The sequence below is a fragment of the Macaca nemestrina genome, chromosome 3 (assembly GCF_043159975.1).
Source record: "Macaca nemestrina isolate mMacNem1 chromosome 3, mMacNem.hap1, whole genome shotgun sequence".
NCBI lineage: Eukaryota > Metazoa > Chordata > Mammalia > Primates > Cercopithecidae > Macaca > Macaca nemestrina.
The window spans coordinates 149471367-149484636 of record NC_092127.1 but is presented as its reverse complement, the minus strand read 5'-3'; the positions used below and the strand labels follow the sequence as shown (position 1 = coordinate 149484636).

General features: G+C 38.2%; 1 protein-coding gene across 10 annotated transcripts in view; it reads right to left on the bottom strand.

Moving 5' to 3' along the window:
• LOC105487675 (corin, serine peptidase) overlaps positions 1-13270 on the bottom strand; it is a 276725-nt gene that overhangs the window by 106550 nt on the left and 156905 nt on the right. For all 10 annotated transcript variants that reach the window (XM_071093630.1, XM_071093634.1, XM_071093635.1 and 7 more), the window contains one exon: positions 4402-4515. In XM_071093630.1, the coding sequence (XP_070949731.1) occupies positions 4402-4515 (114 nt within the window). The remainder of the gene's footprint in view (positions 1-4401; positions 4516-13270) is intronic.

Genomic DNA, 13270 nt, shown 5'->3' with positions numbered 1-13270 from the left:
GACTGAGGCTGGAGAATTGCTTGAGCTTGGGTAGTGGAGGCTGCAGAGAACCAAGATCACACCTCTGCACCCCAGCCTGGGCGACAGAGCGAGACTCCATCTCAAAAAAAAAATTTTTTTTTAAGCGTATTTAATAGTTTCTATGTATATATGTTAGTTCTGTGATTAGACTAAAAGCCTCATAAAGAAAGAAACCATGTCTTAACAGTATCTTTCCATTTACTAGGTAGCTAAAACATGATTCACACATAGGAGGAATTAAAGAATATCCAATAGTTTGATTGATTCAGTATAATCAGATTGCCACTATACAAAAAGTAAAATTTCCAAACATTTAATACTTCTTCCATTAGCATAGAGTGAGATTTTTTTATAATTTTGATGAAACTATTTCTAGCATTTACTTGCAGCTACATCTTAGTAGAAAGATTATTATAGATAGTCATTTTGATGATTCAAACATCATTTGGAATATAATTTTTATGTTGTGCTGTTTATGCTGCCTCCATTCAAAAATAGCTTCACGTGGTGCTGCTTTTAAAATTGTTGTGCATATTTTAGTGTTTCTGTCTCCCTTACATGTATCAGCTGATATCATCAGCTGTCCCCATGACTTCCAGTGGTCATTCTCTGCACCTAGTAACGAGAGGTGCTGGGTGGGAGTGGAGGAACAATAAGATAACAAGAGTGACAACAGTCATGACCACAAATCCCAGTGCTCTTTGAGACTTACTGCATGCAAGACATTGGTCTATATGCTTTATATTCAGTGAATCATTATTCTGAACAATTTGAGAGATATTCACTATTTATTGTTTCCATTGTACTACAGAAGAAACTGAGGCACAGAGAAGTTGAGTAACTTGCCTAAGTTATCAGAGGCAGGAAATGGTAAGCTCGAAACCTAAGCAGCCTGACTCAAGAACTTACAGTAGTCATTACTACACCGTATTACACTCAGTGTACAATTAGATAACCACCATCCTCAAAAATAAGTCAACCAATTTTACACAAAATTCACAGAAAATGATTTTGAAAAATATTTGATGGTGGTTTTTATGTGTCATAAAGTGTGTGAACTTTGTGGCAGCTATTTCACTGTGACAACTTGAGTTTCCAATTTAAAATTAAGAAGTATTCATCTACTAAGCACTTGCTATGTCCCAGGAACTATTCTAGGAGCTTGTTATAGACTCAAAAGATTATAGAATCTTAACAACAAAAGAGACACCAAGCACCTTCTAGCCCAGTACTTCCAAGTCTGGCTGTCTGTTAGAATTACCTGGAGAGCGTTACAAAAGTACTGCTGCCTGGTCCCCACCGCAGACAAACTGAATCAAAATCTCTGCAGGTGGGGCTTCCTGGGGAGGCCAGCATGCAGCCATCCATGATGATACCAAAAGCCAGGGTTACAGAAATGGCCTGCCTAAAGCCACAGAGATAGACATTTCTAAAATTTTCCTGATTTTTGAAAATTTTTCTGCTACACCATTAAAATTGTTTCACTGTTTGGAAATCTTTTCATTCAACAAATACTTAAGAAGAGATTGACAAGACAAAACCAGTTAGGGGAGAAAGTCAGTAAGTAGTCACAGATACCTGGAGTGCTCTTTAATAAACGATTACCTCTGAAAGCTGTAACACATCAAAATCACTTAAAACATTTTCCTGCAATATAAATAATCAGAGTATAATCTCACTAAATCTGAACTTTTTTATGGACAAGGACAAGTCAAAGGCAGACCAGGGGAAAGAAAAAGCATTAGATTTTGAACCATTTAAGACTGGGTTTCACATTTAGCGAACCATGGGCAAATTTATTCATTGCCCTAAGCTCTGTCTCTGCACCTGTACAAAGGGGGTAGATAACACTTCCTCTGCTGATAATTAAATCGAAGCATGTAGGTAAACGCTTCTAGCATAGTTTATTAGGTAACTCACAAACAATAAGTTTCTTCTCTCCTTTCCTTTGAACCTGACTAAAAAGGAAATTAACAACTCAATGAACTACACAGGCCACCTAATATGACCCATGTTTTATAAAAGCAGGCAAGTGCTTAGTAGAGATCATTTTTGCATCTAATCCATGGAAGCATAATCTCCTCTGGCAGTCCTCTTTCTTGCCTACCTGCAAGAACCCTAGGAAGTAGGCATTTTCTTCTGCTCCTCATTGAGAACACACAGCAAAACTTCCTTCTCCTCTCCTGAGTATCTGTGGGTTGCATTCACACTCTGATTCACATCAGGCCTAATTCAGACTTATACTATTCCTTCACCACAGGGTAGTGACAACAGGAGTATGGCACCCTCCATAAACACTCATGCTGAAACACCACAAGCACTTAACCTTAAAGCTCAAAAGCAGATGTCCTTGTAAGGTCAAAAACAATTGCATATGAAGCCTTCGATGCCCGTGTTTTCATACAGAAGTTTTCTGAAGGGATGTATTTCCTCAATGGACCAAACAGATCATTTTTATGGTATGTTCATGGGAAAGGGCCATATCTATTTTCCTTAATAAATGTTTCAGCCCCTTGGACATTGGTAAATGCCTTGCAGAACAGTAACACATTGTTGACTAGGAAAATTAACCCCTTCAAATTTAATTTTAACAAATGCAGCAGAAATCACTTACAGGGTTCGGAGTGCAATGCTCAGTACAATTGAGGAACATAAGATAAAACCATAGTTGGCCCACCACAGGAGATACAGCCACATGCAGAATTTGAACAATGCCATAACATGGGCCACAATGGGAGAATAGCTAGAGATTCTACCAAATCCCATAAATTGGATATAATTACGTTGAATTATTTAAAGATCCCTATTTTGGCTGCTTTGCACAGTATCTTCTGCTAAGCCCACAGCAGCACTTCCCAGTGTAAATATACAGCCTATAAAAATGTTTTTTATGTAAAATTGTGTGCCATGCGTTGTTTTGAAAAGAAAATTCCAAGTTGTAAAACATAAATGTCTTCCTGAAAAGAACGTTTCCTGAAATATGCGTGGCATAACTAAAGTTCCATGGGATACTAGATATTAGGCAGAATAAAAAATGCATGAATAAATGAACAAATAAAGGTGAGGATTCACATGAGAGAATAATTCTGATGAAATACAAAGTTAGGCAAACATATTTTTTTTAAACTGCAGGATTTCTCAGAACCTCTACTATACAAATGTGTATTCTAACCCTCTAAGAAGTAGATCTGATAGAGAGTATTTCCCAAAGTTATTTTTTTTCAAGCATTATTCCAGACTCAGATACTATATGGAACACCAGTTTGGGAAACACTGACCTGAAATGTTACCATGATAAACTGCCATTCAGTAGTTCTGCCATTCAACAGGACAAAGGAGTGTCCATCCTAGCCCATCAGAGGAAAGATGAGTTGGTCCGTTTGGCAAACAGACCAAAAGAATTTTTCAATTAAGATCAGTATTCTCAAGCACTTACAACACCTTGGCAATTCCCATGAGGAGTGAAACACAGCTCTTGCCATACTAACTGTGGCTGTTTATATAACCCTTAAAGAACAATTAGAACACTTGCATATAGTGTTCTAATTGCATATAGTTCTGTTTTGAATACAGATTACACAGTGTAATTATTTTCTTTTTTTAACATACTAGGGGTGAACAAATAGGACACCAGCTTTGTTTCCTACAATGGACTTCTTCAGGATGGTTTTCCCCTTCTTTCCAGTTTGTAACTGCAAAACAACTTGAAATCTGAATCTATATTGGACAAACCGCTGGCTAATTAAGTCAAAATGACCAATCAATGGGGAATAAATTGAGGACACATAAGGCGGAATCTACTGATTAGTGGATTTTAAACAGTTAGTGCCATTGACTATCTCCAGGTTTAGAAGAAGCATTACAAAAAAAAAAAAAAAACGTGAGCTGAGATCCAACCACTGCACTCCAGCCTGGGTGACAGAGCGAGACTCCGTCTCAAAAAAAAAAAAAAAAAAAAAAAAAAAAAAAAAAAAAACAAGAGGCTTTGTATTTACTGTATCATGACAGTTAAAAATCATTAGGGTGAAAATATTGTCATAAAAATATCCTTTTTTAAAAAACATTGACCTTCATACTCATAAACAAAAATGAAAATTCTCACCCAAACAAAATAAACCAAAGCCTTCTCCCAATTTAAACCACTTTGTGCAAAAATGCTGCAATCCCTCATCTGTTCCAATGCAGCATCTACCTGTTGAGTTCCTAATAAACCATGCCTTTGAAAGGTGTGCAAATATGCTGCTGTCATTCTGGGGGAAGATAAACATGTTTGCTCACTTTAGAAAGGCAAACCAAAAACAGTCTACGCAAATGCCAATGATTGTCAGGATTTGAGAATCCCTGTCCACTCAGACAAACCCCAAACAGCTTGTCACATACTGCAATGAGCCTCGTCACTCCAGTCGTCACAGTCGTTGTAGCCATTACATTGCAGTTTCCTGGGGATGCAGATTCCACTGGCACACAGAAAGCTCTCACCCCCTCCACAGAGCACTAAAAAAAAAAGGGCAGGAAATAATGTCAGAATAAGATTTTTTTTTTTAATTTTAAGATTACAAAAGATAAATACATAGAAAATCTTCTTTTGCTGTTCAACAGATTTGTTTCCAAATTCCCTCAGTTTTATTGTCACCAATTTTTCTTTGGCATCCTAGCACATTAACTGGAAAATTACCTGGAAATCATACAGAGAGTGCTTGCTTGTATGAGGAAAGCAGGAGATAGTTCACTGGTGGGCTTGCAGAGTGAGGCATCCATGTTCAGAGAGTAAGAGGTTAGCTTCATCAATTGCACAATTTATGTGGGGAGAATACCCAATGGGTGTATTTTTCTAAATAATTGAAAATTATGTCAAAGTACAGTGCTACTAATTGAACAACATTTAAAAACTCTGCCTCTCTTAAAAGCTACTCTATGTGTCACAGGGAAAGTTCCAGTAAAAACAGAGTCAGTAAATGGATGTGTGTTTGAACATAGCATAGAGACCGGGTGCCCTGTATTTGAAACGTATTTACTTACCTTAATGAAAATGCCAGTTAAAATGTCAGCTTCTATTTTCGCATAAGGGATAGGAAATGGCATTCGCTAATAATATTTTCATTTCTTTTTACTTAACACAGTTACATTTTTATATTTGCGCTTTTAAAATTTTGGTGTTCTTTTTCTTTTCAAAATGCAATAAATACTCCACTGCTTCAGAATTACAGTAGACAATAAATTTAAGACAAAAAGATAGAAAATTTTTCAGGAAGATCATTAATAAAAGGATAAATCAGCTCAACCAAGTGGATGTTAAGATAAAAAATATTTGGTAATGTGCATCAAATGACTTTTAAGTGTGCATAATCTTTAACTCAGCAATCATCTTATTTCTCAGACTTCATAAAAAGGAAATCATTATGAATATGTGTTTTATGTTTAATGATGTTCAAACCATCATTGTTTAAAATGAGGAAACTATGAAATAACCACTATGCAATATTAAGTGGCTAGTTAAATAAATTTTGATACCACCGTAATGAGAAATACTATTACAGCCATTGAAAACTACATTTTAGAAAATACTTAATGTCCTAGGACAAAGTTCAAGCTACTTGAGATGAGAAAACACCAACTGGTCCTAGAAAACAAAATACAGTTTGGCATGGGGAGAGGCATATTATCTTCGGTATTAGGATTAAAGTAACTTTACTTTTTACTGTATTGTATTCTGTATTTTACAAATGTTCTTACAATGATGATGTTTTATCTTTTTAGCTGAGAAAAAAGTAACTTTTTTATGAGCTCCAGTTTCAGATAAGAAAAGTTAAGTAGAACCTTCAAAAATCTCCTTCTGTCTCTCTCTCCCCTTCCACCAAAGCTTTTGTGCGTGTGTGTGTGTGTGTGTGTGTGTGTGTGTGTGTGTGTGTGTGTGTGTTGGCTGTGTGGTGAGTTGCCTGGTCACTGCCACCATTCCCTGCAGTATGTATTCCTTGATAAGATGAACCTTGTTGACTAGTTACAGGGAATCCAGGAATATGGAACATTTTAACTGAGCAATAGAAACAGAGAAAAGTACAGGCTGAAAGCTCCAGTCAGTAAAGCCCATGTCTGTCATAGTTCCCATCATGTTCCTAGGACCCAGCGGAATGGTTGGCACTCAGGAAGTTCTCGATTAATATATTTCCAACCCATGTTCCTGGGACCCAGCCAGCGGCTGGCACTCAGGAGGTTCTCGATTCAATGGAAAAACTTACCTAAATCCCTAATAGAAGAATATATTGCCATAAAGCAGAAAAAAACAAAATTAACGAATTATTTCCCAATACTATCAAGGAAATCAGCATTTCAACTCATTGAACATTATGCATTAGTTGATCTGGTAAGTTTCTTATGATGCTACTTCATGTAACATTTTCACAATATCAACAACAAAAGCCCAATTTTCCATTATAGTCCATAATTTCAGTATCAATACAAATTACATCTATGGATTTCAACTGCCAAAATATTCAACATGTTTAGTATGGTGTCTGCACAGGAGTGCACTCCTATAGCTACAAATACAGACTCCTAAACCATTCGTAGAAAACCAGACCTAAAATGAAAAACCAAAATACTAAGATTTTACCCATCCAGTCTGTACAATATCCTCTCTCTAGGGTTAAGAGAAAGTTTGAAAGAAGTGTTTATCCTATTGTGAGATTGTTTCTGTATTATACTAGAGAGTGCAAAAATTCCATATGTCTGCATTTTAGCAGCTGCAATGCCTCACAAGAATTATTATTGCATTCCCCACCTATGGCTCCGATGATTCCTCAGGAAATGGAGCTGAAAGCTCAACATTCAATAGCTCCTAACCTCTAGATTTTAAGGCCCTACATATTTGACTCCAGTAAAGCCATTTCTTGCATAAGGTCATCTCAAATCTGGATCAAATTTAAAACCCAGCACAGCTTGCACTGTTTTGATTATTGATATCCCCTGTCTTGGCTGATTCAGCAGAAACTGACTTCTTTTGTGTGGTTCCTTATCTGGAAGTGTGGCTGTCTTTGGTTTTAGGTTATCATAAATTGTTACTTTATTCTTGTTCTTTCTTTGAAAGTTCACAGTTTTGGTAGTTAATATTACTTTTATAAAACTAGAATAATTTTTGTATAATCTTTCTGTTTCATTTCTTCTTAACCTGTATTCAGAATTTCCACTTGTATAAAATGTTCAATTAATAAAGTACTACAAACATATTTTGTTTGGTAGTTTACAGATGAAGGAAATGAAGTGTCATGTGGTCGACATTGAAATGGACCAAAGCCATATAATTAGGGGAAGATGAAAAACACCCCAAATCCCAAGCTAGGATCCAGGCCCAATCCTCCATGCCACACCCACTTCCTTGTTCCTGGTGCTTGTGCAATAGTGTAGTTGGCTGATACTCGGCCAGTTTAAGGGCACTAGATTTGAGTAAAACTTCAACATTGTCTTTATTTTTCTCTCTAAACAAAAGACAAATGTCTGTCTTGCAATGAATTGGATCCAGATGAGATGACATTCCAAGTCAGTTCTACTTTTTTTGAACACCCTGAGAGAGTTTTATCAGGTTTCTGTAGAGATTTTTCTACCATAAATATCACTGTCTTATAACAATCATTTTCCAACAGGCTTTTGAGTGGCCCCTTAGGATGACAAAGGGAGATTTCCTGAGAAGTCATGCTATACAATCTTGAAAATATTTCCACTAACATCATCTATAATTCTAAGAGGTGTATGTTGGAATTTAAATCAATGGCAGATTGATAACTGGAACATTCATTCATTGATTGAATATATATTTACTGAGTGTCTACTATGTACAAAGTACTATTCTAGCCTCTGGTAATATAGCAGTGAAGAAAACAAACAAACAAAATCCCCAAATAGAGCATATATTCTACTGATCATCATCTGATGAAGATAATTTTACCAAGTAAAGATACTTCACTGCGAAAGCTGACTTCCACTACACATGTGACAGTTAATTAATACTGCTGCAAAAATAGCAGTACATAAAGTTATATGGCCTAAAAAGCTAGTTTACATGTCCAGATGATAGGGACAATTATGGATCCCGTGGACTTCAGAATGACATGGATCTTGAAGAATACATACCCAAAGGATGATCAGCTCTTTTCAGTATTCTTGTCTCTGACAACAGACTGCTAAAATAATAATCCCTAGCCTGAAATCACCCTGAGATTTTCTGCAACTGCTTCCAGCTTCCTAGGCTCTCTCTGTCTGTGTATCAATATTACTGGCAAATGCTGTCATTATTCTGGTTGTTAACTTTTAGAGTCCTTTTCAAAAATTACTCACCAGCCTGCCACTGACTGTATGTTGCTCTTACTTGCCCTGTCTTTGAGCCCTTGCTGAAAGTCAAAAGCTCAGCTTCAACTCCCCCTCAGAGGAGAAAGCTGACCCAGCTCTGCACATCACGTGGGCCTGTGCTGAGAGCCTGTCAGCGCTGCGTTCTCCATGCTGCTCGAAATCAAGTACTATAAACCACTATTGCCCTTACCTTTTACAAGGTTATGTCATTCGATGAAAAAGACTGAATGTAATCTTTCAGCTGCTGATACAAGAATACTTCTTGGGGAGAGCACTGTATCTTTGGGCACAACCGATTGGTAAAACGATTGGGGTAAAAGACAAGAGGTGAGAGAGGAGAGAGAAAATCTAAGAGTGTGTTCAACCAGCCCAACATGGACTTTACCCTGCCTTCTGAGGAGGTGAGTCATATTAGGTGGAAGGCCCTTCATTTGGCTGAAATTAAGATATTTCGGTAGGTATGGATGAGGGTCTGGAAGCTCTGAGTACAAAAGGAGTGAAGGGCCGGGTGCAGTGCCACATATCTGTAATCCCAGCACTTTGGGAGGCTGAGGCGGGCAGATTGCCTGAGGTCAGGGGTTCGAGACCAGCCTGGCCAACATGGTGAAACCCCATCTCTAATAAAAATACAAAAATTAGCTGGGCATAGAGACATGTACCTGTTATCTCAGCTACTCAGGAGGCAAGGCAGGAGAATCAATCACTTGAACTTGGGAGGCGGAGGTTGCAGTGAGCCGAGATCATGCCACTGCACTCCAGCCCAGATGACAGAGGGAGACTCTGTCTCAAAATAAATAAATAAATAAATAAAAATAAAAAATAAGAACAGTGAGAATTCCCATGAGGAGGAAGAGGAGCTGGTGCCACTGGGCACTGTGCTGAGGGAGAGATAAATTTGAAAAGGTGGCTGAGTATCCATTAGAAGCACAGTATAGAGAAGACCCTTTGGAAAACAGCAATATCTAATGACATATTTTAAGTTATTTCCTGAGGAATTGGAGGTATAACACACGCCTTCCTCCATCTGCAAGGCTTGTGTTTCCCTCTGATTTATGCACTCATTTATTTAGCATTCTGTATTATTACAGAATAACTATTATTCTATATATTCTATAATAATTAATTATTATAGAACAATTAATACTATTCTGTATTATGTATTATTGAATACAGAATAGCTCCCTTGCCTTGGGAAGCTTATACTCTAGAATGACAAGCTATATCAATAAATGTAATTTTAAAATTCTTGTATATCACACAAGATGTTAATAAGTGCTATGAAGAAGAGAGTACTGCAGGGTAAGGCAGATATAGGGTATAGGAGTGGGGTAATAATATTAATATTGTTAATATTGGCACCCAATATCAATTAGGGTACCAGGGCAGGCCTCACTCCAAGCTGACATTTGAGCAACAACTTGAAAGAGGCAAGGGAGTCTCAGGAAGATTCAAGGAAGAGCTAGTGCAAGTTCCTTGGGCAAGAGTCTGTCCGGCAGGTGTCACGGGATCAGCAAAAAGACCTGTGTGGCTACAGCAGCATGAGCAGGGACCAAGCACAAGAATGAGGCCGAGCAGGAGGGAAGGTCCAAACACACAGGGCTCTGCAGGCCTTTGTAAGGACTTCGTAACTTTAACACAAGAGTCATTACATGGTTTTCGGTAAAGAGTGGTATAATCTGACTGAAATTCTTAAAGGATTGCTCTATTGTGTTGGAAATAGACTCTAGGGGTACAAGGGAAGAAGTAGGGATAGCAGCTGGGAGTCTATTTATCGAGTAGCTGTGGAGGTACTGCGACATGAGTGGATGCTGGATGTACAAGTCATGTACCATCTAACAACATTTTTCTTAACAATGGACTACATATACAACAGTGGCCCCAAAGGATTACAGTACCAAATTTTTACTGTACCTTTTCTATGTGCAGATATGTTTAGATACACAAATGCTTATTGTGTTACAACTGCCTAGAGTATTCAGTACAGTAATATACTGTACAGGTTTGCAGCCTAAGAGCCATAGGCTAGACTGCACAGCCTGGACGTGTAGTATGTTCTAAATCTAGGTTTGTGTAAGTACACTCTGATGTTCGCACATGACGAAATCGCCTACCAACACACTTCTTAGAATGTATACCCATCGTTAAGCAATATATGACTGACCGTACTAACTTCTGACTATAGGTTGTCTTAGGTCAAATCAACAATGACCATCCTTGAATATCTAAGAGCTTGAGAAATTTCAAACTTTCTTTTGAAAACAGAGTATCATCCACATCAAGAATATACTTACAATCTAAAAATTAACTCAATCTATGTCTCTCTGTCCCTCTAATCCCATCATTAAATGTGGCTTCCTCAGAAGAAGTATCTGTCTTCCAAGCTAAGCAATCCTTCTCACTCTTTTCTTAGACATCTATTAAATGTAGGGCAGGCACTACACTAACCACTTCTAATAGTGCCAATGCCCAAGACCATCAGAATTGCAGTCTTCTTTAAAAAACAAAAAAACTGTTTTATTACAGCTCACATAATTTATATTCACAGAAGATTTATGTTTGCTGATTGTCTCCCTCTCCCTTATAGAATGTAATTTCCTTGAAGAAAGGCATTTTGTCAGGTTTTCTTACTGCTGTACCCTGAGTCTAGAATAGAACTGACACATTATAGGTGCAAGTTAGATATCTGTTGGATAAATAAATGAAGACCGAAAATAGGAGGTATCTATGGAGCATGACTAAATGATTGTTCCTATTTCTTGGCTCTCAATGGCAATGAATATTTACAACTTTATTATTTTCGTTGCTAGGAGAATAAACTACTGATGCAGGATAAAAATCCCTCTATGTTATAGTGGGATGCTCATTCAAGCCCGCAGACACATCTGGCTTATGAGTGGCATCTGCTCTTAGTAGGACAACAAATGGCCCTCCTACGGAAAATAATCTTCCCCACTGGCCTGTGATGATGTGTCTAACATTCCATCCCTGACACCCACACTACCCATACTTTGGGTTAAAATTGTAGGTTTTAGAAGAACTCAAGGTTAGCAAGGAAAGGGGCTTTGGGGCCACATCATGGATTAAAGGGGTATATTCAATTTCCTACTCCATTTCAACCAAAGAGCTTGAAAGGACACAAAGATAGATGTGTACCCGCCCCCCACCCGCTACACCCTTGTTCTGCTCTCTAAGCTTTGCACATACCAGAGATTTCGTAAGTTCTGTGAGTACCTGGTTTTCTGCACGTACCAGAGATTTTGTTTTGCACATACCAGAGATTTTGTAAGTTCTGAGGCAAGGTCACAAGACGTGTTTAAGTAAGATAAACTCTTGCTGCCATAAACCTGCTCTCCCGCCTCAAAGTTTGAACCAAAATATCAGAAATGGCAGGAACCAATCATAGTTAGCCAAATCGCCTTGTTCAAACACTAGCCAATCATATATCTGATTTGTATAATAACTCTATGCCCACTTTTCTTAGACTATATAACATTGTTCGGAGCTGAGTGGGGGAGCTCTCCTGCCCGTCTCGTTTCACGAGCGAGGGAGAGTTCCAGGTTCAAACCTGTAATAAAGATCCTGGCTGCTTAGCTTTGACTCTGGACTCTGGTGGTCTTCTTCGGGGAATAAACGGTCTGGGCATAACAAGCTCTACTGTTGGCTGCTTTATACATTTGAGTCCATGGAAAATTTTCTTTAAAAATGGGCTTTTGTAGTCAAAAACAAGTTTAAAAACTCCTTCACCCTTAAGATTTTGTGTTCAGTTGAATACTTAGTTCCGAATGTAATTACAGACTGTTTAGCTTTATGTTATCATTAGCTTTTATTATACTTAGACTTGAGAAATGAAACATAGAATGAGTGACTTTTAGGGGAAGAGAGGGACTCAGGAAAGGTATAGAACATGAAGACTCAGAGTAAAACATGACACCTAGACCCTCAAATTGAACTCAGAATAGCCCTGCTTGAAGGTGTACAGTGTGTGGATTCAATGCTGTTACACCAGGTACAAGAAAAGCCACATTATTTTCTTAAATAAAATAAATTCATACTTCCCCACTCAAAAAGCTGATGAGAAAGATCTTTCAGGCACATTTTGCAGGGGTCTCTCCCTCCTTAGGATGGTACAAGGATCCAAGGGGCTTACATGGAACCTGGAAGAACAAAGGAAGGACCTCTAGCTTTCATTCCTCAGAGAACTGCCAGAGGCTCATGGCCTCTAAGTCCTTAAGTGACTGCTAGACAGAACGTGCCATTGTGTCTGTGCCAAGCCAGGGTACAGGGCCATGGTCCCTAGGGTCTAGCTTTCCTGGATGCCCCATACAGCCATTCCTTTTGGAGGTCCAGCCTCTTCTACAAGCATGTGAGCACTGGTCTCTGCTATATAATGGGAATGCCAAAGCCTTAGGGTATGTCTCCTACATCTCCCTGCTTCCTCCTCCACCCTCCAGACATTTCTCTCCATTCCACCCAATCAGAGTGACCCGACACAATCTCTTCTCAATCCTTCCCTCCTCAATGTTGCTTTCCCTTTCCAGAGGCTGTAGAGATGAAAATACACTTTTTGTTGTTGTTGTTTTCTTAGTAGATTGTGCTATTGTACTGATGTTTCCTTCATTACAAAGAATGCAAAGGTCTCCATTAGTACCTTTTAACTTACACATTTTTGTTGAAAAGTAGCATATGACAGGTGGTTGGTAAATGCCTGCTGAAAAAATGCCCTTAAGGAGCTCTTAACGTCAATATTCTAAAAAGGCAATGTCATGGTGATATCTTCTTTTATGGGCTGTAGGTTTCACCTTGCTGCAAAGACAAGGCAAAATCAGTCCGTTCACAACAATACAACTCTTTTATTCAACATTCCTTGATGTCTTTTATTTATCTTTTAATTAGTGAGAAACTGTCTCTG